This window comes from Dermacentor andersoni, chromosome 1, assembly GCF_023375885.2.
Source record: "Dermacentor andersoni chromosome 1, qqDerAnde1_hic_scaffold, whole genome shotgun sequence".
Classification (NCBI taxonomy): Eukaryota; Metazoa; Arthropoda; class Arachnida; order Ixodida; family Ixodidae; genus Dermacentor; species Dermacentor andersoni.
In genome coordinates, this window is record NC_092814.1 from 46,396,194 (window position 1) to 46,423,561 (window position 27,368).

The 27,368-nt window shown below is 46.8% G+C and overlaps 1 protein-coding gene across 1 annotated transcript in view; it reads left to right on the forward strand.

Moving 5' to 3' along the window:
* The window catches only part of LOC126543192 (uncharacterized), a 96,251-nt gene extending 71,106 nt beyond the window's left edge, over positions 1-25,145 (forward strand). Inside the window, exon 3 of the mRNA XM_050190328.3 lies at positions 16,354-25,145. Coding sequence (XP_050046285.2) covers positions 16,354-23,804 — 7,451 coding nt within the window. The 3' untranslated portion in view covers positions 23,805-25,145. The remainder of the gene's footprint in view (positions 1-16,353) is intronic.
* Positions 25,146-27,368: the final 2,223 nt, after the last annotated feature.

Consider the following 27,368-nt stretch of genomic DNA (forward strand, 5'->3'; position numbering starts at 1 on the left):
TTACTCCCCTCATGACGGCAGCTTTCGGTAGTACGTAAAAGTGAAATCCTGGGATGTGGTTGCCACAAATCATACACGTGCAGATAAGCACGCTACGTATAACATATTAGATGTGACCACCCCTGACAAGACATCTGGCGCCACAACACCCGGCATTACAAGATACATCCAAGTGTCCACTCTACGAGTTTATATAGTCATGCTTTGAGAGGCATCACTCGCTCTGATTGCAGATGTACCTTGTTCAGAAACGTCCAATTAGCTCATGCATAAAGATCGATCTGCCTATGTGCTTGCGTGGCTGGTGAAGCTGCACGCAAATGTTAACTGAGGATAGTAAATGACGAACAAGTGTCATTTCACTCATGTATTGATGGCAAATGTTTTATTTTACCGTATGGGTACCAATTTTGTTAAAATCAAGAAACATTCTGTATTTGACCACAAACAGAAAAAAAAAATGTCATTTTTAGAATTGAAACAATACCTGGGCCCGTATTTACAAAAAAACATCGTAGATTAGAATTGTTCCCAAGGGCTAATTTCAACCAATACTGATGCTGCAAAAGTGGCCAGCCCATAGCAAAAAACACTTACAAACGAGAACTTTCGTGTATCCGGCCCCTCTTTCTTTCGGTAAGAAATTTTCGGTAATAAAAATATAAATTTTTCGTTTTTTCTTTGTTTTTTTTCTGTCTTTTTTGTTTTCAAATTTGGCTCCCCTCACACTACTCGATGCACCCGCTTGCTCAGCCTACCCCGCCGGGAGTGAGGGAGAGCGAGCTTATAAACTCTGCAAAGGAAAACAGCTGCTGCCCTGACGAGTCCCCTTGTCGAAACGTTGCACCGTCATCGCGCAATTTTTTTTTTCATTAGATTTCCGGTGGGGTACCTATAGTAAGAGTGGTTTTTCCTATTTCTCTTCAGCAGGTATAACAGCAAGTTGTAATTGGCCATGCGGTGGGCAGGGTGGCGCAACTACAGCGAAACGGTCTAGCGTCCGCCTCGAATGCGGGAGGTACTCACATCGAATGCCAGTGCAGCCGGAAAACCACTGGTTTTTCTATTAGGTAGAGATGTTCCCCAGCCCGGCGCTCGGCATATTCATACGGAGTTCTCATCTCGACATGAGACCCTATGTAGATTTGGAAGGTATCTGGGCGCCCATTGTCCCGCCACCGCAATTTGTGACACAGTCGAGCATTCCCCGCTGCTGTGCGAGGCAGACCAGTGCTGCCGCCAGGTACCAACCGGTAAAATGGGTACGAGCGCGCTACCGGCACGGTGCTCGGCCAGTACAAGAGAACTCAACGCTTGGGAAGGACACCCACTTGATGGGAAATCGCCGGCATAGGACTGGTAATAATAATAATAAAACGTAGCGGTGGCCTAGTGGTATAGCATACGCCTCGCATGCGGAAGGTATACTCGATTCGAATTTTGGTACCTCCGGGAACCCACTGTCTCTTGTAATGGGAGGAAATGTCCTCAGTCTAGTGCTCGGCTACTTGTGGGGTGTTCTAATTTTAAAAGAGGGCCCTGTAGAGACTGAAAAAGGTCAGTGGGCGCCCCTTGCCCACCCACAGACAGCATTCTGATAGGTCATCCGCTGCGGCTGGGGGAGGCAGACGAGAGTAGCTGTCGGGTGCCTGCCGGTAAAATAGGAGTACAAGCGCACTCCCTACCTGGTGCTCGGGCATTTACGAGAACTCAATGTATGTCTGCCCATTAGAAAAAATCCCGCGGGTTCTCGGCGGCACTGAGATTCGACCCGAGCACTTCCCGCACTAGAGGCGGACGTTCGACTATTTAGCCGCCACTGCGGTGGCTTTAGGAAAGAGGCAGTCGTTTACTGTAACGAATGAGCTCTGTAGCCCAGCACAGCAGATGTTTGGCAGTGTGGATAGGCCAGTATACGTGTCCGTAGCAGGTGGTGCGCTGTGAGAAAGGTCAGCGCTTATCTATTCCGTGTAGTTCTTGTCCTGACTACCGTTCATACGTAGCATGTCGGGCACATTCGAATAGATGGCGAACGTCCTCATCGTCTTTGCCACAGAAGCTAGCCAATAATGATACATGTTTCCTGTGGTACAGGAAGTGTTTTGCATTCGCTCGAAAGCGGCAGTCGTTGAACTAGTGTCTCGGTACTTGTATTGCGATATATTATTGTAATATATTATCCTGGTGGATATATTATCCTTTTGCCTCTGTGATGGTTTAGTATTTCCGCGTACGTTGGTTCCACCGTCATAGTGGTATCCGGGTCTATTGACTGTCCCACTCGGTATGTAAGCTCGCAAGCTAGACTGTCGGCCCTCTGGTTACCCTCTATTCCGGTGTGACCCGGCACCCAGGAAATCGTATGCAGTATCTTTTCGTTCGGAAGCCCTGCCTCGAGGAGGATTCGCAGCGCCCCTTTGTTGATTCTACGTGCCGTGTAGTTTCTGCATGCTTCTTTGGAGTCTGTGAGTATTATCAAGGATCTGTTTCTACGGTAACCCTCCGCCGCCGCTAGAGCCCCAGCTGCTTCTTCCCCCTCTGTTACCGTGCAGCTCCTTAGGGTTGCGCTGCTTACCAGCTCTCCCATGTGATCCACGGTCACTGCCGCAACTCTATGTTCCTTGGTGTTGTGGTCCCACGGGTATAGGGCTGCATCCGTGTATACCACATTGTTTTTAGTGGCCAGGTGTTTTTCTACGTAAAAACAGCGGAAACAGCACCCAAGATCCCCACCGCATTGGATCAGTCGCTGTGGTCATTAGCGATTAAATATAATCTGTCCAAATACACACACACACACAAGAAAAAAAAAAGAAGGTATAGCTCTATATAACACTTATGGTGCAATAAGGATTCACATGGCCACTGGAATGGTCACCTTACGTTTCTGGAGCATCAGCAGACCAACTGAACTTTGGCCTGTCGCTATTATAAGTAAGTATTTAGTCGTAAAAACAACCCTACTGCATGCCTGTCATACTCGGCTAGACGTGTATATATTCGTTGATGCAATGGTTCAGGGCGCTACCGATTATGTATATGCGCGAAAAACTGTCCGGCCTGTGTATAAGCTGCGCTCATCTGCAGCTCGCAGTCTTATATAGGGGCGTTCGTTTCTCGGTGCCTCGAATTGCTGGGCTTTCATGCGGTATTGCGCATACTCCAAACGTTTCCACAACAGACACCGCGTGATGAGGAACAGACGTTTGCTAACGCAGAAATAAAATGTATGCCTACACCAGAGAAACGACACTGACTGTTTCACATAAGAAAGGAAAACAAGCGACACCGGCAATAGTCAGAAAATATTGCTGGGAACGCTGTGGAAACGCAGAGGTATAAATGGTGATTGCTTTGCTGAACACGCAGATTGTTGTAGATACTGTAAGCTGACGTTTGACAGTTCCCAGCCACATGTCTCTGATTTCATTTTTCTTTTTCTTTTTTTTTTTTTGCCTTTCGCAGTGTAAAAAAGAAGGATCTTTGTTGCACGGCATGCACTACATCAGCATTTATTACAGCTACAATAGCCATTTGCATGTCTGCAAAGATTCTTTAGGTAGTTGTTTGTCTTCACTAGCGTACCTTGACGTTTATTTTATTGCACACTATTAGTAAAATAATCGAACGCCGGCTATTCATACTTGAAGAAAAAACAGCGCTACAACGACGCGTCTTTGTAGCGCTGTTTTTCTTCAAGTATGTTAAACCAACTCGTTCACATCAAGCTTCTGCTGCGTCTATTCATGTTCACATACTGTACCAGCCAATATTTTTTTATTTAGGTTCTTGCTACCACGCCATTACTAATTGCATATTTTTTACTGGTGCTTCCCATCAGATCCTCCAAAAGAACTCTTACATAAACTATGGGTACCTACCTGTATATACTGACCTGTATCACTTTCTTGACGATAACAATAAGCTTTCTTGACTTTCTTGACACTTTTGCTAGATGGTGTTTGCTCAAGTGATTAGGGAATGAGTAAGTGATGATGATGATGATGAATAGCAGTTTATTCTGATGTTGACAAAAATGTCCCGCGGCACCGGGCCTAAAGGTATATTGCTTTTCCTGACTAGGTCCCAGGGCCTTTTAGACACGCTCGTACAATCAAAATAAACCATACACCTTCTATACAGAGACAGCAATGCGAGGCAGCTGCTTCGGAGTTACAAAATAGCGACAAATAACAAGAGCAAAAATTGTAAATCATTAGCAACATGTGAGAGTTGGTAATATTACATGCGGGATAACAAGTAGGATTTTATAAGTTTATATAGCTTTAGAGAGTTCATGTCATTAGACACAAAGTATACAAAAGGGAAACGTTTATGAAAAGTAGCTATAGCATGTTCATCTAGTTGAGAACCGTACCGAGTTCGACAGCGTGGTACAGTAAACCGCGTCTCCCTGAAGTTGCAGACACCACAAGCCTATTTTTTCATATTAGCCTCAGGGTGACCCGCTAACTTGTGTGAAAACAATCACAGAAATCTTAAGCTATATTAAACATTGAAAAAGAAGTACCTTTGACCGAATGAAATATGGCACGGAGTGTTCAAATCTGTTTAAGGAATAGATAGCGCGCATTGCACACTTTCGTAGTATGTGAAGGACAGGAATATTTTGGTGTATTGTAACAATTTAACCAAGAGATAATATTGCAATCGGGATTCTATAAGGCGCAATATTTTGATTTGCTCAGAGAATACGCGTTTATATTTACTTGAGAATGCCAGTGATTTCGATAACGACGTCTTTAATATAGAAACATGTTCATTCTAGCTTAAATGCTCATCAAAAACTACACCCAAAATGTCTCGTGAGATCGTGCGCTCAACAATCCTATTTTCATACTTAAAACAGAACTTATCATGATATTTTGGTTCATGCAGTATATGAAACATACTTCACTTTCAAAACGTCTAATTGAAGATGATTAGCATTTTTTCAGCGGCCCAAGTGCTGTACATTGTACGCTACGGGTATTTTCACTAGAAAAAAGAAATGCTATCATCATCCACATGTAAGACTAAGTGTTGCGTGCGAGGTATGCTTGTAAATTCATTCAAGGCATATGATTTGTTTGAGTTAAGAGACACAATCACATTAATAAATACCCTAGTGCCACATGGTTCAACGAATATAGCTGATGACACGTCTTGTTGCAGGAAGTCCTCAAAAGTGCTGGCCGTATTATTGCAGCTTTCTGAGAAGCAGGAAAATTGAAGTTAAACTGATTGACTACTGTCTTATCCCTATATACGTCTTTTGTCAGTAGTTCCCTAATATTCAATAATGTCCACAGTGTGATGACGATGACAAAGATGGCAAAGAGGGGAACCGCGGTAACTGTCTTGCAAGATGGTGTTTAAACCATCGGTGCAATTACAACCGATGACTTTATTATATTCCACAAATCGATTGACTCATGCACGTTACCTCACGCCTGAAACATCGCTGCTGTCGTCCCGGTATTTAATCTGACAATATGCAAATTCTTTCGAACTATATACCAATATCTTTAATTAATGCACGATGTAATACATAAGGCATACCATTCATAAACATATAAGCGGGTTTTACACTGACAATAACATCTATTGTCCGTGCTGTCTTCCGTGCTGTCTTCTCAACAGTCCCACAGCTCACTGAACTCACTCACGACGCTGCGTCAGCATTAAACATTCCTGGACCGATACACTCTTTGTTTATATATAGCGACGGGGCATCATATAGATGAAAAGTAAGGCACGGTTTATATACCGACTATTTACAGACGTAGCCAAGATGGCTGAACACGCGCAACCTCCCGGTGATCGTCATCTTCACTAGTCCAAGGAGGCGGCCCATAACAATATTATGCGAAATGATTCGAAACTGTCATAAGAAACTTCGATTTAAACTGCATGCACGCTTATCAAATATGGCAAATTGCTCAACTTAATTACTAGCTATTCGGATTTTAGGTGTCAGTTCGTTCCTTTTAACAACGCTCACTCGTCTTGAGCTCACTTTACATCAGATGTTCCCCAGGACTCGGTTCTAGGGCTGCTACTGTTTTTATTTGTTTTAACGATGTGACTGTAGTTAGCAGGAACACCCATGTCAAACTCCGTCTGTATGCTGACGACTGTGTGCTTTAACATTACTAAGGGTTACCACGAGCGGAAGCAACACTTCTGTGCCGCCTGTGGCTCGGCGTGGCATTCACGAACTCCTATTCATTCCGCACTGGAATGGCCGACAGCCCTAGTTGCGACACCTGCGGCTGCGAGGAGACGATTGAGCACCTCCTTTGTGACTGTCCCAGCTACAAAGTGCCAAGAACAGTGCTCGTGACCGCGCTCGAAAAACTGGACAATCGCCCCTTTACAGAGGAAAAAGCTCTAGGACACTGGTCCAGATGGGCTTCGGCACTCAAGGCCTTAAGGGCTTTGCTGAAGCTTTTAAGGACATGCGAATTGTGCGATCGCCTTTGAGTGTTGTATCGCGTACTATCGCGTTACTGCGTGAATTTTCCGATTTCTATTTTTTTTTCCTCTTCTTCTTTCTCCTTTTATTCCCTTTACCCCTTTCCCCAGCACAGGGTAGCCAGCCGGTACTTCCACTGGCTAACCTCCCTGTCTTTCCTCCTCTTTGTCTCTCCTCCTCTCCTTTAACATTACTAATGTTGAAGACCAAATCGCGCTTAATAACGTATTTGGTTCGTGTTGCCCCTGCAGTCGTACCTGGAAAATGTCAATATATTAAAAGACAAACTGTGTCCATGACTTTCACAAACAAAAAACAACCTTTTCATCTTGCTTACAGTAACAGGAAAAATTACACTAAGAGCCTCAACAATTCAAATACCCTGGAGTCACTTTCACGACTGATCTAAATTGGCACAAGCATGGTAATCTTATTTGCTCAAACGCACTTCGAAAACTTGGTTACTTGAAACGGACCATGTAAAATTGCCCTAAAGAATGTAAACTCACGGCCTATAAATCAGTCATTCGACCGATCCTTGTTTATGGCTCTGAATTTGGTCTCCCCAACGTCATTATCAAATAGACAAACTTGAATCCGTGCATAAAAAGGGGATGTGATTCATATACGTGGCAGGTGTAATCGCTATTTCGCACCCTTCTCGCATGCTCAACTGCTCAACTATTATTTCTTCAATTACTGGATCACAGACGCACATGTGAATGCCTTGCCATGGTTCACAAAATTATTAGTTCATGCGTTCACATCGGCGTGCCTATGTGCTCAAAACCAGGCGCACAGACTCGTTAAACATTGTACCGCTCAGGTCGCCACTGCATTTCTTTAAATTTTTCTTCCTTCCGTCAACAATTGAAATGTGGAATAGTCTTGATGGGTCTCTTATAAAACTGCCCACGGATCAGTTTTCCCAGCAACAGCTAAAGTATATTGACTGTTAGTAGTCCATTCATGTTCTCGTTCTGTTCATCCTCTTCCATTCTGCAAACGTGTTCCTGCATCTGGAAGTTTTTGCACTGACCCACCCTGCTATGCCTGGTATGGAGACAGCAGTATGTCTATATGAGGCCAACAAACAGTGAAGCCGAGGAAATCACAGGGAAAATTAAATGCTGTTTTATCTAAAATGTAAAAATAACAAGGAAAACGAAAGGGGGCGAAAATACAAATTGCCACCTCTGGGAGCTGAACCCAAATCTTCCGCATTACACGTGTGGTACTCTGCCAATTGAGCTACGGCGATGGTGGCTCTGCTGCCGGCCACCTTACTGGTCACTTGTGTATGTGTTTTAGATCCGGCCAGAGCCACTCATTGTCATAGCAGCGCGCATCAACGCCTGCGGTTGAAAGAATGTTGCACGAAAGAATTTTCCTCTCAACGTCTCTAATCTCTCTGCCTCTCTAATCCACACCGCTGTCTTCGTGTCTCTGAACGTTACGCCAAACGTTTTTCGTTCCGTCACTTGTTGGGATGCAGTGGACATGAAAACAGGATAATGTGATGAAGATAATAATGCTCATGATGGAACGTGTAATCGCATGCAGTATTTATGTACCGCACAGGTCACAACTTCAATGTGACGCACTGTTTACGTTTATTCGCTACATTGTTCACAAGCTATGCTGAACTGCAAACAGCAGTTCATACGAATTCGGCAAGACAGCAGCAGCAGGCCAGTAAAAGGCCGTAAGGGTTCGCAAAGAAACCTTCGCTTTTAGACATGGCATAAGTATTCTGGTGGTGCACTCAGAGTACGGGCGTGACAATGACGTCTCACTACCGCATGCATCACCGTATGTCTCATTGTGAGCACTTTCAATGATAAGGCGGTTCAATTCACAGTTGTTTTTCCCTACGATAACGGTATCTTGAAATTTAGGAATGCGACCGCACTTGTGGTAAAGAAGAGCAAGCATTCCATCCAGCGACGATTTGTTTAATTTGTTATAATGCTCCTTCCGCAGCCAATTCAATCATCTACCAGTTTGCCCAATGTAGCTTTTTCCATAAGATAGATATGACAGACGTCTCGCATTCAACAAACTTATTTTGGAGCTTCTGTTCACATACTTGTCTCCCTTCTCTTTTTGGACTTATGTTTGCGCAAAGACTAACTTATTTAAAGCGGAAAAGACTACGTTTGTCTTTCCCCGTAGGCTTGTCTTCGCGTTGTGTAAAAGGCGCTGGACATACTGGATGGTTCAGACTCTGTGCTCTCAGACGTCACGTACGTAGTTCCTTCAGGCTGTTTATTATTAATTGTGTGTAGGAGAGGTGTATATGTTACATGAGCAGTCCTATAGCAACTGACAACGTCACATGGATTGCGAAACCCCGCATCGTTAAAAGTATCATTACAGCGAAGCTGTATATGGCTAGCTGATTTGTCCGTCCGTCCGTCTATCTGTCGCCTGTATGCTGGAAACTCCTCCGGCGCAACCCCACGCGCATGCGTGAAAGAAAAAAAGAACAGAAAGAGAGGCGCGCGAATGGCTGCGCCACTAGTGACGTCGTTGCTCTCCGTTGCAGCAGAGCGCGCGCGGCAGTTTCCCTCCGGCTCCGAAATGGGGTAGGCCACGCGTCATACGTATTCCTAAGGAGCAGCAGCTTTCGATCGGCAACGCTGCGAGCACAACCGGGAACGAGCTCGTCTACGCCATGCCGATGCTACAACTTGGGCACAAGAACAGGCTCGTGCAGCCGAGCGCAAGCAGCAACTGCGTACCGAGGATCCGGCAGCCTACCAAGCCGTCGTTTAATGAATAATCGGAATTAACCCAGTGGTGAACACTGGAGCCGCACGTTTCAGCTTCGCTGGTTAACCATCTGTACGGAGTGCTTGGGCGGTGATTTTCTGTTCTTTAAAACTTCAAGTCGTTAAATAAGAGCAGGATTTGTTTCGCGCGTTGCTAAGACAAAGTTTCGCTGCGCGTAGTTTAACAAATATGAAATGAGCTGAATAAAATTACAGAAGTGGATTATTAGCTCAAGAATGGTAACACCAACACGTCTGGTGTATGAAAATACAAATTAGACACCGTAAAATATGATGGTCCCATATAATAATGTCATAAATTATCGCGTTTTACGTGCCAAAACCACGATCTGAGTATGAGGCACGCCGTAGCCGAGGGCTCCGGATTAGTTTTGACCACCTGGGGTTCTTTAATGTGCACTTAAAATCAAAGTAAACGAGAGTTATTGCATTTCGCCTTCACTAAATGCGGCTGGCGAGGTCGGCATCAAAGCCTGGGCCCCGGCCCATCTAATGTCATCTCGAAGGTCATTTTAAGGATACTACTAGTACATTCAACTCGTTCCTTCCGCGCTACGACACGATTTGCACCGATGCGGATGCCTCTCGACAATGGAGTCAGAGAAAAGACGCCCCAGCCGAAAGCTCAGGTGCTCAATCTGAGGAGCCATGTGTTCGAGATTCTGTCGGATCTCGGCCGCGCTCCCAGTTCCAAGGAGAGGTTGCCTCCGAGCGCTCTGAGCTGGATCGCGGCGCTGTGAATGAACCAGGCGAATGTGCTCTGAGCGCTCCATTTCGACCAGCTGAACGTAAACCACCTCGTGTGAGCGCACTAGAACGCTCGAAAGTGACCATGCAGCCAATTGTACCCCAAGACATTCCGCAATGATACTAAAACACCATTACATTCTTCTAACGGAAAACATTCAGAGGTGCAGTCAAATAACAGTGAAAAACTGACCCTCTACAATTTTGTGATATACCGCTACTGAAAACCGGAGCTAAACAAGGCCGAATGCATGCCCCCCCCCCCCCCCCCCCCCCCCCGCTCCCCCCACTTTCTACAGATATGGAACATTCGCCCACTGGATGAGAACTGACGTAAACGAAACTTTAACAATTCTACTGAACTTTTGAATGGAACTCCGGCTTCATTATGAGACCACAATACACAGATTAATAGGTCAGACTGTGGAACAAAATAATCTGTCTTATACGTCAGCGGAGAAGGCTTTCAGCCTCTTGTAAGCATGCACTATCAAAAATTCTAAAACGAGGTCTTTGTAAGGAGTAGGTCTCTAATGTTAAAGTTAAGTTTGTTAAGCACGTTAAACCACGGCAAACTTCTGCAACTAACATTTCTCTGAAATGATCACCCTAAATAGAACGTCAGATTTGTGCGCTTTTGCACTAAAGGTTACTTCCAAAATATTTTTATTGCAGTTTTCAATACCCTTTAAAGCCTTTTGAAGATTCATCTTACTGCACATTTCATCCGTTCTCGCTTTGCACTTCAAAAACGTCTAAGACGGCTTCCTTGGCCTTTGCCCGAGATGAGTCGTGGGAAAAGACGGCGAAAACACCCTCCTTATCAGCTAGCACCACACACAGCGAATGGTCGAGTAGGTATGAAGCTACGCGTTTTACAGGTACCCTTGAAGGCTGAGCCTTACAGCATAAGCAGAGCGTCGAGGCCTTCCGAGGTAAACTTTCCGGCAGCGTCCTCAGAGGCTCACCGGGATACCTGAGGCACAGAGAAGGGCAGCGCCGGTCTGGTCGTTATAGGCTCCGCATCAAATTTAGGCGCAAGTTTCAGAACTTCTTGAACACCTAGCTTCAGGAAGGATAAGTCCCTCAGAAACGCAGAAATTCCAGGACGTCGTGTGTCGGTTTTTTGTCAGCGGATCCTGAAAGTGTGTGAGCTGAAGCTTCATATTCCGGGACTTGATCCTCCAAGTGTATATGCTTTCGCAGTTTGAAGTTTAGCTACATAACGATTCGAAGGCATTGCGCAGTAGTACACTGTTCGATGCCCTGTATAGAACCTCGATCCACTGAGCTATTTCTTTTTTCAGCGGCCCAATCCAGATAAAATTTCCGAAACGTAGGAAAACACCTGTTGCGCCGTGAGGAAAATTTTTATGGGCAAGGGTACACGCACTGCGCCGTCAATTTGATCACCGACTCGAACTCGGTCCAAATCAGAACGCCGAATCTGCCGTGGCAGATATCTATGAATACAGCAGCAGAAACTATAAGCAATAGACGTGAATCTCACATCACTGCATGTGTTTTCTTCACCCCATCTCTGTTTATCATCTGAAGTCGTAATGGGCGGGTGGCAGCAATATCCGTCAACAAGCCGTCCATCTCAAGTGCGGAGCGCACAAGCCAATGCCTACTTTATGGAACATTTGGAACAGAGTAGGCTTAAGAGGAAGCTTTAGCTCGGGCCCAACTCCGACGAGGCCTATTCAAATACATGCAAAACGCAAAAACGCTTTTCTGAGATAAACCGTGGGCCGATCTTAATGAAATTTGTTGCATTTCAGAGAGAAAGGTAAATTCTAGGGACTGTTGGAAGAAAATTTCTATTTAGAGCTTCAATTTTGGTAAAACAATTTTCAAAAATTCGAAAGTTTGAAAAAAATAGAAGCTCAAAGTTGACAAATTAATAACTCTAGATCAAGAACATATATCGCGCTTCTGCGAACGGCATCCACTAGATCATTGAAAGCACACAAATTTGGCATGCCATTTTATACCTTACGTAAATTTGTTACATTGTGTACGAGGGTTCTGCAAAAGCTGTATGTAAATTTGTCGAGATTCATGTGTAACATATCAATTTTGTCCTCTTTAGATGTACTATTAGATGCAATTAACATAATTGTGATATCATTTTCCATTGCTGAGTTACAAAGTTGTAAACTTGATAGTTTCGTTTTCCGAAAATTGACAGTTTTTGCCAATTTTTAATAAAAAATTGACGACCAAATCGAAAATTCGAAACCAACAGTCACTAGATTAAGTTTTTATTTTAAATGCAACAGACCTCGTCAAATTTGGTGCAGTGGTTGACGAGAAAAACGAATTCTCCTTTTACATGTATTTAGATAGGAGCACCTGAGCTAAATGTTCCTCCTAAAAAAGATCACCAGTGAGAGTTAAAATAGAAGCTGCGGGGCGTTTAATATTTACCGGAGGAGTCATTGCACGCAAACGGCCTGAAGAAATACATACGACACCTCTGCTCCTGGACAGTGTTAAAAGTGACAACAAAAGAGGAAAAACGAAAAAAAAAAAGGCAAAGCCCTTAGCAATACACGTCTACAATCTACAACGTCAAAAAGAAAGCATCATTATTCAACCCTCACAACATCACTCGGCAGTCTATACCATTCCCTAATGGTTTTAGGAAAGACAGATTTCCCCTGCCACTTCTCGGACTCGGAGAAATACAGTCACATACTCGACTCATAATTTATCAAAATGTTCAACTTATAATTAACGTAAATACGCTAATTAACGTTTTTAATTAATTATTTTACGCCACATATTTCAATCTACGAATTATAGCCGCTGAGTACGCACGGCGTATCCACTGGGAAAAAATTTTCTGAACAGCACCAGTTCCGAGATATTAATTTTCAACGTGTCCGTCGGAATGCATTAGTGTTCCAGTTACTTCCAGTATCTCGGAACTGGTGCTGTCCGGAGAATTCGTTCCAAGTGGATACGCCGTGCGAACTCGGCGGCTATACTTCGTAGATTAAAACATGTGGCGTGAATTAATTAAAAATCTAATTAGCGTACTTACGTTAACGATTTAATTGGACCTTTTAATTTCTCGTAGAAGTAATGGCCGCGCCTTATCGAGTCGTCGTCGTCATCATCATCATCATCAACCTGTTTTATGTCCACTGCAGGATGAAGGCCTCTCCCTGCGATCTCCCTGTCCTGCGCCAACCGCTTCCAACTAGCGCCCGCGAATTTCCTAATTTCATCACTCCGCCTAGCCTTTTGTCGTCCTCGATTGCGTTTTCCTTCTCTTGGTACCCGTTCTGTAACCCTAACGGTCCAACAGTTATCTAACGGGCGCGTTACATGACCTGCCCATCTCCATTTATTCCTCTTGATATCAATTAGAATATCGTCTATACCCGTTTTCTCTCTGATCCAAACCGCTCTCTTTCTGTCTCTTAACGTTATGTCTAACAATATTCGTTCCATCGCTCTTTGCGCGGTCCTTAACTTGTTCTCAAGCTTCTTTGTAAGTCTCCAAGTCTCTGCCCCGTATGTCAGCACTGGTAAAATGCACTGATTATACACCTTCCTTTTCAATGATAATGGTAAGATTCCAGTCAGGAGCTGGCAATGTCCGCCGTGAGCGATCCAACCCATTTTTTTCTTCTCTTAATTTCCTTCTCATGATCAGGGTTCCCTGTGATTAATTGATCTAGGTAAACGTACTCCTACACAGACTCTATAGAGATCAACTGGCGATCCTGAACTCTTGTTCCTTTGCCCGGCTATTTATTATTATCTTTGTCATCTGCATATTAATATTCTACCCCACTCTTACACTCTCTCTATGAAGGTCCTCAATCATTTGTTGTAACTCGTCTGCATTGTTGCTGAATAGAACAATGTCATCGGCAAACCGAAGGTTGCTGAGATATTCGCCGTCGATCTTTACTCCTAAGCCTTCCCAGTTTAATAGCTTGAATACTTCTTCTAAGCACGCAGTGAATAGAATTTGAGCGATTGTGTCTGTCTGACCCCTTTCTTTATAGGTATCTTCCTGCTTTTCTTGTGTAGAATTAAGGTAGCTGTAGAACCTCTGTAGATATTTTCCAAGGTATTTACGTAAGCGTTCTGTACTCCTTGATTACGTAATGTTTCTATGACTGCTGGTATCTCTACTGAAGCAAATGCCTTTTCGTAATCTATGAAAGCTATATAGAGAGGTTTATTGTACTCTGCGGATTTCTCGATAACCTGATTTCGTCGTATCTCGACAGGAGACGCGCAGCGAATTTTGATGACAAACGAGACATGGAATCGTCAGCACTGGCAGCGGAGAAACGCGGCACAGCGCTCGAAGAAGGGGGGGTGATGGTGGCGGGGGTAGAATCCAAAGAACGCTAGTCGCCTTAAAAGGGGAGAATGAATCAAAGAAATCAATTAGGTTTATTAAAGTCTTGACGGCGTACATTTGTTGCGGCGAGGATATTTAGAGAGCGTATTTTGTTTCGTTGCGTATTTCTGCAGAGCACAGAGCCGGTGGCCGGCGCATCTTTGTCGGTAGTACAGATATACAGGGTGTCCCAACTGTCATGCACCAAGATTAAAAATATGCTTCTTTCACGCTCAGAAAAAAAATTTTATGAAGCACGTATTGAACAACAGAAGGCTGTATCGGGAGTTTTTCATGTTGCTCTACAATTTTCTCATTTACACTTTTCATCTAATCATAATATTTGAGAAATTGAATAATTAATTAAGACTAATTATGTAGTTAGGCGGAATGCAAAAAACATAATTTGCGCATCTCCAAGCGACGACAAATAACATTACCTTGGTTCTGTCCAGCTACGTGGTATTCGCATATTTTTATACTCTGGCTGAAGTTAGCTGGGACACCCTGTATATGTACATGTACGTATACGCCGACTCGATATGTGTCCTGCGTTGAGCCATGTCGGGCGATGACGTCCTTTTCGTGAAACGGAAGTCTGCGGGAGAACTCAAGAAAAATCGTTTCTGCGGTAAAAGCTCTCACGCTAGAATTGTTCGCAAGCGAAAATTCCAGCCAATCCTGTTGCTGGACGTATTATTAGCAAAGGCGGCCGGCCAATGGCAACGAGCACTTACGAACGAAGTTTTGTGGATTCGGCGCAGAGCAACAATCAGCACAGCACGGTCGCAACATCGCGAGATAGTGTGACTGCCGCGTACGGCAATGCGCGATTTCGGACGCTGTTTTTAGGTGATCATGAAAAACCAACAAGCTTGAGTTTCCGTTCGAGCGAGTTCATCTAGATTTGCGGGCTCTTGCAGTTATGTTCCATCGGACCCCTTCCGAACAGTTTAGCTCATTCATTGCTGCTGCCGTGCGTCAGTCGCGCATGCTCGCCAATCACATCAAACAGAAAGTCCTTTTGAATGACTTCCGAGCCATGCACACTGTTTGATAGTCTTGCACCTTTTGGTAGGTTATGACACCAGAGTGCTGAAAATCATGCGATCACAATGGCAACGACAGCATGTGAGCATTAGAACTACCTCTTTATGCAGGTGTATAATGAGCGCCGTGAACGTCTCTTCTATGTTATGGCTTTTGTTTTGGACGCAGTTATAAGATTATCATAAATGATCAACTAGCCAGAATTTGCGCCTTTCAGCAGCAAGGCATTTATTCATAATTTTTCTGCGAATAATCCGAGGTTGGATTCACAGTATGGTGTCTTCACTCAATTGTCAGCTATAATGAGTGGTTGCATACAGTTACCTCTTATAGGATCTTGACGACCTCAGCTCGCCATGAGTGATCGTCTCTTTTTGGCTTATGAAAAACCCTCCTTACAACGTGGATGGTTCAGTAGACATTCTATCATCATCGCTTCTATTAGATTTGTCGCCATGGATGCACTCGCATCACTGTGTCCTAACCATGCCATTAAGACATGTCACGTCAAAAAAATCTGCGCTTATGGTAGCTTTTTCGAAAACTTTCTCCTTCCCACTTAAAGAGAACATTAACTGACACTGTGGAATCATGCACGTCGGTAGAAGACGATCAGGGGCGCAAATTGTTTTTTCAGCATTTGCTGTCGACTGCTGAGAGACGTAGCATGTTAATGAGTGAACTGGCACTCGTATGCTCACGATTGATGAAAGGCGAACCTTAATGTTCGGCAGTCGCGTGCAGCGACAGTTATAGATCTCACCGCAGTGTCGCCTTTTTAATTGGTCTCCACCTATGTGATCGGAGCAGTTGCAGTTGTGCCACTTCTTCCCCACAACGCACAAAACACAACGGGCACATGATCTGAGAGTATGTCTTTGCCGCTCAAAAATTGACGCCGTGGCATGCAGGCGGTCCTGGAGGGTGCGAGAGCTTGGTGCGTGCCCTGGGTCCCGATGCACGGTCGTTGCGGCCATACCTGCAGAGGCATCTGTCCGTGCCCGGGGTGGCCATGCGCGAGGACCTGTTCGAGTGCCTGCTCGACGAGCTGCCCCGGTGGCCGGCCGCGCAGTTGGGCGCAGACCTGGGACGCATCGCGCAGCTCGCCGAGAGGTCCACGCCCGCGGACGGGCCGGCTCAGGCCCAGATGCTGCGGCTGCTGTGGTCGGCACCGGCGCAGAGGCTTCCCGGGGACGTGGCCCGGCGCGCCAGGGCCGCGGGACGCGCGCTGCTGGGCCGCGCCACCTTGCCGGAGCCTGTGGTGCGCCGCTACGAGGCCCTGTTCGAGGACGGCCGCCGGTCGGCCGAAGCCCGCGACGTGGCGCGCTTGCTGGCTGAGCACGCGTTCGACTGTCGCCACGCGCCGCCCGGGGACTCGGAACTGGACCGGCTGCCGGCCACGTCGGCCCGCCATGCGCTCGCCATCCTGAGTCACTTCGCGCGGTCGCGCTCGTGCGCCGGCTCGACGCTGATGCCATTGCCCGACGAGGCGTCGGCCGGCCAGCTTGTGTGGCAGGCGGCGACCCTCTTCGACCACGGCTACCCAAAGTCGCTGGGCTTGCAGGAGTCTGAAGCAGCCGACTACTCGCGGGCGCGCACGCTCGAGAAGGAGCGCGCATACAACGACATGCTACGCTTCGTGCGCGAATCGATGAGAAACGCCAGCCTCTCCTCACTGTCCATCGAGTTGCTGCTAAAGATCGGCATAGACGTGGCTAGCAACTGCCAACCGCCGGGCAGCACCGTGTCGCTTATCCGCGGCATCGTCACCGAGCTCCAGCGCCGCGGAGGAATCAGCCCGGAAAACAATCGAGTGTTTAGCCACCTACTCACCTCGTTTCAGCGCCAGAAGAACTGCACCAAGGTCAGCATTAGGGACCTAATCAACGCACACGACTACCTCGTTCCTCAGCTACTGGAAGATTTTCAGAAGAGCGTCCTTTTTGAGTCTCCAAGTGTCCGCGCCTACCTCGTGACGGAGCTCAGCATTTACGCAAAAATGGCGCATCAAATCCCTGCCGAACGTCGGGTTGCTCTTCTCGGTGTCGCCACGGCTCTGCTTACAATTAGTTGGCCACCTGGCAAAGTTCTTGACCTCCTTATCGACAGCGCGTCGCTCCTCCAGTTCGGTAGCATAAGTAGGCAGATGGCCCGCAAAATGATACCAGCGTTGCTTCGCATTCACACTAGGCCGTACTATGAATGGCTTTCACCGAAGCGAAAGTCCTACCTATATTTGACGCTCTTGCGACTGATTGAGCAGCTCGATAAGATGGATGACAGTATACTTGTGGCCATTGAAACCGTCGTTGCCAGTCCATGCGAAAAGCTAAACCTTGTCAGTGTTTTGTTCCGCATGCTTGAGACTCCAACTGTTAGTAGTAAAGCATTCTCTTACATCGAATGTCTCATACTCTACTTGCTAAAAGTTCCGCGATGGTTCAAGATCGACTGGAGCGTTATAATCATACCTCCAGCACCAAATGGCCCTTGTCATCCGGGAACATGGCACAGCACAACCGGTACGACGGAATTATCGGTAGAAACTACACCAAAAATAACTTTTACAGAAACACCATCGAGTGGGATAGAAGAAACATCCACGCCAGGAAAAGAGCTGACCACCAGGAAGACAACAGCGTACGGCACAACCACCCCGACAGAGTCGGCAACTACAGAAATAGAAACAACTACGGAGACATCGCCAGAAGTGTCAACAAGACCTTCGTTTGGCGAAACAACGTCAAAAGAAACCACAGTGACGCCTTCTTCCGGGATATCAACATATGAAACGACAGGTACCAGCACTATGGAGACAGAACTTAGTACCACCATTGCCACAAGCACGCCAACCGGATATATGCAAACTACAGGTTCCGCCACGGTAACACCAACATCTATGGAAACGTCGACTACAGCCTCGAACACAGTTCCCACCACAGAAATGACCGCAACAACCACGCCGAGCACATCAGAAACTCTTACAGGAACTCCATTTTCGGAGACCACATCCACCATTACGGGTTCAGAAACAACAGCTACTAGCACTACAGAGCAAACAATGTCGCAAACGCCGTCGACAGAAACAACAAGATTATCGACAACTGAAACTCCAGAATTCTCTACTTCAATCGAAACAACCGCTGCGACAAAATTCTCAACGCTTACAACCACGTCGACAGAACGTACGGCCATGACAACCGAGCTGTCTAGCGAAACTCCGACTATGACACCTGCGATCGAGACTACAACATCTGGGTCGACAACTTATACATCGACACCTGCAGCAACCGAGTCGACAGAGACAACTTCTATGGCTTTTACTACGACGGAAACACCCTCAGCAAGCCAGTCCACACTGACAACATTCACAGTATCCACAGCGACGACTTCTTATGAAGCCACGACTGCAACGGAATCCGCGACCACTACATTTGAGACTCCGACGTCTACACCTTCGCTTGAGACAACCACATCTACTGAAACCACCCTTGTTACTACTGGTACTCCTGCGGGGACTCCTTCAACTTGGGCAACATCAACTGCAATCACAACTGAAAGTGTAACAGCAACTCCTTCAGTGGGGACAACACCTGAAGAATCGAGTACAACCTCAACGACCACTGAAACACCCACAGGCTCTTATTCTACAATCATGACTACTTCTACAGGATCTACCATTGTATGGACATCAAACGAGACTCCCTCCGAAAGTTACTCGACAAGAACTACGACTTCAAATGAGACTCCATCGGAAACTTTCTCGACTGCAACGACGACTTCTATGTCGACGGAGACCTCTTCGCAATCGTACTCGACTGCAACGACGACTTCCACGTCGACGGAGATTCCTTCAGAAAGTTATTCAACAGTAACGACGACGTCGACAACGGAAACGCCCTCAGAAAGTTATTCGACGATGACGACGACTTCGACCTCGACGGAGACTCCCTCCGAAAGCTACTCCACAGCAACAACGACGTCGACATCTACCACGACACCCTCAGAGATTTACTCGACAGCAACAACGACATCAGCAACAGAGACGCCATCTGACAAATTTTCAACAATGACAAAGACTTTGACATCGACGGAAACTCCCTCCGAAAGTTACTCGACTGTGACAACGACATCGACATCAACCGAGACTCCATCCGAGAGTTACTCAACTGTGACAACCACGTCGACATCAACCGAGACTCCCTCCAAGAGTTACTCAACGATGACGACATCAACATCAACCGAGACTCCCTCCGAGAGTTACTCAACTGTGACAACGACATCGACATCAACCGAGACTCCCTCCGAGAGTTACTCAACTGTGACAACCGCATCGACATCAACCGAGACTCCCTCCGAAAGTTACTCAACTGTGACAACGACGTCAACCGAGACTCCCTCCGAGAGTTACTCAACTGTGACAACGACATCGACGTCAACCGAGACTCCCTCCGAGAGTTATTCAAAAGAAACTACGACTTCAACGGGGTCTACTACAGCGCTCATTGAGTCGACCAGTGTTACGGTGTCCACATATGGCACCACAACTGAAACACCTGCAGGTACACCTTCAACTGAGACAACGACTACGAGTACAGTTGTCAAGACATCAACCGAAACACCTACAGAAACCCCTTCGGTAGAGACCACAACGGTGGCGGAATCTACTACGACTTTAACATCGATCCAGACACCAACGGGAGGTTATTCATTAGAGACTACCAGTACTACGGGTCAAGAGACAATCACGCCAGCAACGGAGACTTCGACCAGCGTGACGCACCCGCAACAGACAATCACGCCAGCAACGGAGACTTCGACCGGCGTAACGCACCCGCAGCAGACAATCACGCCAGCAACGGAGACTTCGACCGGCGTGACGCACCGGCAACAGACAATCACGCCTGCAACGGAGACTTCGACCAGCGTGACGCACCTGCAACAGACAATCACGCCAGCAACGGAGACTTCGACCAGCGTGACGCACCCGCAACAGACAATCACGCCAGCAACGGAGACTTCGACCAGCGTGACGCACCCGCAACAGACTAGAGTGCCACCGCGGCCAGACAATAGGGAGAACGACACAACCACGCCGACTGGTTTCCGCAGCACCATCGTAACTACGGACAACATTCTATCAATGGGTACCACGGTCGTGACTCTACCTACTCCGACACCAGCTCAACACACGTTCACGGTCCCGCCGTTTCCCGAAAGTGCTACGGTAAAGTTCAACATAGAGAAAATATCGCATCATATAACCCACACAAATGAGTCTACTGGTAACATTCTAAAACTCATAGAGACTATATCAAATTGGTCGCACCCAAAAGATATCCCCAATATCATCGAAGGAGCACACAACATTACCGTTGGTCACCCTGAAATTGAGCGAGCAGTGGATGAGAGGCTCATTCAAATAATTGTGAAAGCTTTGACTGCTGAGCAACTTCGAGGAATAACTACCGACAGAACCGAACGCTTGGTATTGGAACTCTACAGGATACTTAAAACTGGGGTAAGAATTGACTTGACCATCCTAAGAAGTATCCTCACGCTGAAGATGACGGCTACACTTCGAGAAAATATCATTTCAAGCCTGGTCAACAGAACATACCATGGGCCTACGCAAGAAGTCCACAAAGTGTTAGAGATTCTACTGCCGTACCTAGCAGTGCATCATGTTTCCACGCTCACAACGAAGGAGTTCATCCATTTGTTGGTTCAGTACGTACAGACAACCAATAGGAGTAGCATTGACGGCGATCTGAGGCATTTCTTGATCGAAATATTGGAAGAAATCACAAGAAATCCCAAAGTGCCGGAAAAGCAAAAACAACGTCTGATTGCTATATTGGAAATGCTCTTGAAAGAGTTACCTGCACCCCGCACAAATTTCAGTGCAATTCATAAGTACCTGCAAAATCCAAAGGCTCCCCTACCATACACACTTTTACTCTCGATACAACCGAACCCTCGTGGTACTGCACCCGGTTCTCCAGCCACAATACAAGCGTTAGCGTCGGTCGTCAAAGAATCCGCCGGAAACCCGGTAGTAGTCGGAAACGTAGTTTCCTTGCTCCTCAGGTTAATAAGCACAAACAACGTTCCGAGACTACAGATAGGGCCACTGCTTACCAGCCTCAACAAAATTGTTCATCGAAGAGACCTCATCGCGCCCCACTTGCGAATGATCGCTCTAACAGACTCTCTCATTCTATATGGCAACGACGGCTTCCAATATTTGTCACCTACTGCGCGCTCTACGGTCCTGACGACCCTGGTTTCTTTGTTGAGCGGACGTGTAGACGATTATCTGGTTACACGTCTGCTCAGTTTCAAGCCGCCCAACCATAAACCAGGACGGACGTTCGAAACCTTGCGCAAGGATGTGGATAGCGTGAAACCCAATGGTCCTGTTGAAGGCTTAACGGCAGTAAAGCAGATTCTGCTAGTTTTAGGGTCCATTACTGCCAGCAAACCTTCTTTGCCTGCGAACTTGCATGATATAGCTGTAAAGTTGAACTCCCATCCTCCCGAAGAGTCAAAATATCCACGCTCTATACAATACATAATTGCCAGCCTACTTAAGAAGACTCCTGTGCAGCTGTCAGCAATTCCAAAAAGCGCCATGACACCTCTGTCATACGTTCACTGGCCGACGTATGAGTTACCACCTGACTTGGTTGACAACATTGCAAAAGAAGTCGAAGATCGTGATTACAAAATCACCCATCTTACGAAAGAGCTGTCGCTTGACCTTGTATCGCCTGCTCTCGATCCTACCGTTCGAGGTAACTTACTGGTAGTAGCCATGCGTCTGCTCACGACTGATCAGATGACTGTCACTCTCGCTCAGCAATTACTTCGCGCCATTCACGCCGCAGTTACGCTGGTTCCCTCGTTGTGGCCAAGAAACAGCCTACTGCTCCTTCAGGACATTCCAACAGCGATAACAAGGCCAATCATCCGATCTCTCCCACCTATACAGACAGCGATACTTCCTTCACTATTGCACCACATGATAAACAGGGCTCAGCATATTCCAAAACCCATCCTCGATACACTAATTAAGTTCGCGCCAAGCCAGGACTATGCAGTGGAAATAGTTACGGATATTATCTCAGCGCTACTGAAACACAGCGACGTCCACGAGCAAGCTAACCTTAGCATGAAACTTGTCAAAGTGTTAGATGAGAGAGCTGGGACGAGTGCGTTGCCCATTAAAGAAGTAGCCGACTTGCTGACACACTTTAGAAATCGCCTCTCACGATTGGTCAAGGGCACTCCCGAGTTGAAGCCAGTCATCAAGTACATAAACGAGGTGCTACGCAGACTCCAGAGCGAGCCTTTAAGCGCGTTGCGAAACCTCAAAAAGTACCTCAGGACACTGCCAGGTCCTGCGCCAGTCGAACTTGTGCGCAGCATATTTGAAGACTTCCCCAGCTGGACGCCGAACGACCTTCAGACGGTAGTTGGCCTGGTGCGGGATGCGCTCATTGCGGCCCGGAGTCGTGAACCTGAAGTGGTGGGCAGCGTCGCTGCAGTGGCCATGCGTCTGCTCCGCCTCTACAACTATACGGACGGCACCGAGAAACGCCTCGTCGACGTCATCGATCGGGTGCCCGTGCGCGGCGACATTATCCCACAGCCACTCAAGCTCGTCCTAGTCAACGACATCCTCTTTGTTCTCGCCACAAAGGTGACGCAAAAGTCCGAGAGCAACGTGAACGTGCAGACATTGCTGCGGCTGCTGGACACGGTGCTGCGCGGCGGAGCCTTGCCTACGGGCACGGCGAGCGTCGAGGGCCACTTCATCAAGGCTGTGGCCGCCTTCGTGGACAACAAGTTCGCGCTGCGCAAGGTGACGCGCGAGTTGCGTGTGCGCATTGCCGACCTGCTGCGCCGGCTCGATCTTCAGCAGTACATCCCGCTCGAGATCGTTGTCAAGATCGACAAGCAACTTCGCAAGGAGATGTGGACGGTGATCCGCAAGGTGCACACGACAACCGAGGAGCGCTCGATTACGCAGTTCCTGCAGTACCTCAGGACAGCAAACCGGGACGAGATCGTGCGCATGGACGAGGGCAGCATGCGAAACTTGCCCAAAGTGATGCTGCCGCTGCCGCCGCGCGCGCTTCGCAACGTCATCGCCGGCGTAGAAGATGTGTTGAAATTCAACCACGAGATCATCCACCGCGACCTGGCCCGCCAGCTCCTCACGATTGTACAGACGGCCATCAGTAGCACTATGTTCCCGGCAACGTTGCTTCCCCGCAGCAAGATCGTTATGGACGCGCTCAAGCGAGACATCCGGCACGAGAGCGCCAGGGGCGGTTTCTATCCGCCCGCCATGTAAAGACTGCGCGTGGCTCATTGGTGCTTGCCACACAATAAAAAAAAAAGAGTGTGCCACATCCGTGTGCTTCGAGAGTCTGCGATGCGCGTGCCTGTTCGCCAGCAGACAAGGAAGGATTTGGTGCAGCCATGGTAATGGACAAACTGTCAAACCGCGCTTCGGTTTCTGGAAGACGGGCAAACGAAAACGCGCTTCGGTCCATCAACCGCTTGTGTTCTTGTCGCGTGACAAAAAGAAAAAAAAAAGAAATGAAAGCTCCCTAACCACCGATAAGAAACGCTGAAAAATATTCTTGAATCAAGGCAGAACTTTGGTCCTTTTCTTTCCTGGCTTTGCAGCCCAAATTTAAATGAGCTATGAAGTGTGCACTATAGCATTCAGTATCATTGTAGTGGATGATCATACACTATGGGTATTTCATTGTGAATCTGTTTTTACGCGCCCATTACTCGGCTGTTGCACATGACGAACTACAGAAGCTGGCCACTAGTGCCTGGTCATTCTTGTGCAAACTAAATCCGGACAGGCTTCTTTATATTTGCACTTAGCATTTACTAAACACACGCCCAAATTTCATTTTTCCTGTGAGCGCCTGTTGCGTGTCTAGAGACCGTTGATACTCACACGGCGCGGATCGAAGCAGTGCGAATCAACAGTCAACTTGCGGTTTTAAAAAGAAAACGGTAACGGCATATTCAAGATTGTACAAAAAAGAGAAGAAAGAATAAAGTAAATGAAAGCAGGCCTAGGTCAGACTACGATAAAGCAAAATATCGCGACAGTAGTGACTGAAAATAAAATAAAATAAAGGAACATTTATAACTCACAGTTATCTTTTATGTTTGCGAGCAAGCTCACCCAGCGTTGTCACACTTTACGGCGCACCACATCGTCAGCCGAGAAGAACATTTCTGAGACGCCCTTCTCGAGCAAACCACTAGCATACATCAAAATCAAGTGAGGGGGAGAAAAAGGGGTTCCTCCTCCCGGCTCATTATCAGGTTCATGAGGCTGGATATATATCACTTGTAAGTCGAAGCAGCCCCAGCAACCCAAGAGCAGGTGGAAGCCCGAAAATCTACCATACATAACGCCCAACGCATCTTTATGACAACTGCTTTTGTCCAGGATGTCGAACCGAACCGATCCCGAACCGAAAACCGTACTCTAGCCGGAATTTTAGCCGGAACTAGACCTGTACCCGCACCGATGTTCTTATAACATGCCTGAACTCGAACAGAACTTGAACCAAAAAAAAAAAAATTAACAGCGGTTACCGGTTCGGAACGAAGCGGTTCAAGCCCATATATGGTTGCTCAATAAACAAGCGATTCTTCGAAATACTGATTTCTTCAGTCGGCACACACCACGAGCAGATTGTTGCAACTCCTGAGTTGCGTTACTCTGCGCGAGAACGGGAATAGTCCTAAACAGAGACACTTGTACTTCTGAGGTCGGCCATGCCAATTCTGTTTCACGGCCGAAACTTTGCTTCAGGGGCTCCGCCGAAGTACCGTTTCTGTTGAATCTCCCAATTCGGCCGCTGTATGTCAGCTTGCTACTATAACTAGATAAACAGCAAAACGCGCACGCTATATTATACGCGGAGAGCAATAATGATGGTGTTATTGAGAAGGGAAAAATAGGAAAACACACCGGTTCATCATCACCACAGCTTCTTGTGGCAGTAACACTGTGGTCGCTAATATGAATGCAGCCATCATCTTAGTGTACGGCAACAACGGCGCTACACGGCACGGTAAATGTGCTTTTTGTTGCGTGCCATGGTTCAACGTGCGTTTTGCGCTTCCAAGCGGATTACGACGCTCTTCGATTTTTCGAACATTTCTCAGGAGCACCATGTGCGCGAAATTTTTTGTCCGTGCTTGGTCAGCGCAAAACCCTGTGCCATGTGCAGTTGCGTAAGACAGAACGTCGCGGAAATATCAACGTCCTCACTTCCTTGTATTTCAAACAAGAAGCAGAAAACTGAGCGAGGTGTCAATTGCAAACTTCTTTCTTTGCTGCAGACTAGAAGTTTGGAGCTGTAATATATGTAATACAATGGTGAATGTCGTGCTCTCTCCGACAAAGAAAAACGTACAAACAAACAAACAAACAAACAAACAAACAAGCAAACAAACAAACAAAATAGGATCCACCACGGAACCACGCGGCCGCTGTTCTCGTTGTTGGCATCTCAACACCCGGATCTACTCTGCATCCTCAAGGCCAATTCTTATAGTTTCGTACGAATACTATGAGGGACAGCAACAGTTCTTGCAGACTAAAGTTGCAAGACATGTACACAAAAAGTCGTCGAGTAAGCATGTCTTGTCTTCGGCAGCCTATGAATTGGCTGTTTCGATATAGACAAAGCAACTCTATATTTGGCCCATCTCAACACGCTTTAAGTATTTCAAAATGATGCGCGGTGCTACAGTATTGCCTTCAGCTCTTTCAACGAGCACAACATTCTACTGAATGCATCTGGGACGTGCCCTTCTTCCTTTTCATTACATTTATTGCCATCGTGCACCAAATGTGATCGTATTGTGTCACATCCATAAAACTTCCACTTTTTTAGAAATTGTGAGCATTCGACACTTGATTCGATACTCGACGGTCGTTTTTATCGAATATTTGCATTCAATTCGATTAGAAATTTTAACTATTCGAACACCCCCGTAAAGTTATACTGCGGCCATGGGCCAGGGAGCCCATTCCTTCCACTTCCTGACATAACCTATACGCATGCGCCGTGCGTACTAGTCAATAGCACTCTGTAGAACGTTGCCATCGTTGCACAAGATAAAGTGTACCGTGCCGAACTGGTTCGCGAACCCTCATAAAATTTCTTTTTCCGAATCGGAACTGAACCGGAACGAAATCGGAGCGCGTTGAACCCGAACCCGTACCAAATCAGCATTTTTTTCGGTTCGACACCCCGCTTTTGTAACCATGCACTTTCGAATAAGCTGCGCTGTGCCTTTGAGAATAAGTTTCCGGACACACGCAGCCACATCGCATGTGATGGCTCCGCATAGGTAAATATAGAAATTATGGGGTTTTGCGTGCCAAAACCACGATCTGATTATGAGGCCCACCGTAGTCGGAGACTCGGGAAATTTGGACCACCTGGGGTTGTTTAACGTGCACCTAAATCTAAGTACACGGTTGTCTTCGCATTTCGCCCCCATCGATATACAGCCGCCGTGGGCCGGAATTTAATCCCGCGACCTCGTGTTTACCAGCCCAACACCACATCCACTAAGAAACCACGGCGGGTACGCATAGGCAGACATGGAAAACCGCTCCCCGTGTGATGGTAACAACTAGAACGCCGATGGGTTGATCGTACACTTCGGGAATGAATATTTCAAAATTGGTGTGATCCTGAGAATTTGCTCCAAGTGCATACGCCTTGCGAACTCACCGGCTATATACTATTCCGACAAACTGCAATGTGTACCGAAAAAGTAATTAGTTAAAAACATAATTACCATATTTATCGAATCTAGGCCAGCCTCGAGTCTAAGCAGTTTCGCCTAATTCGGAAGGTCA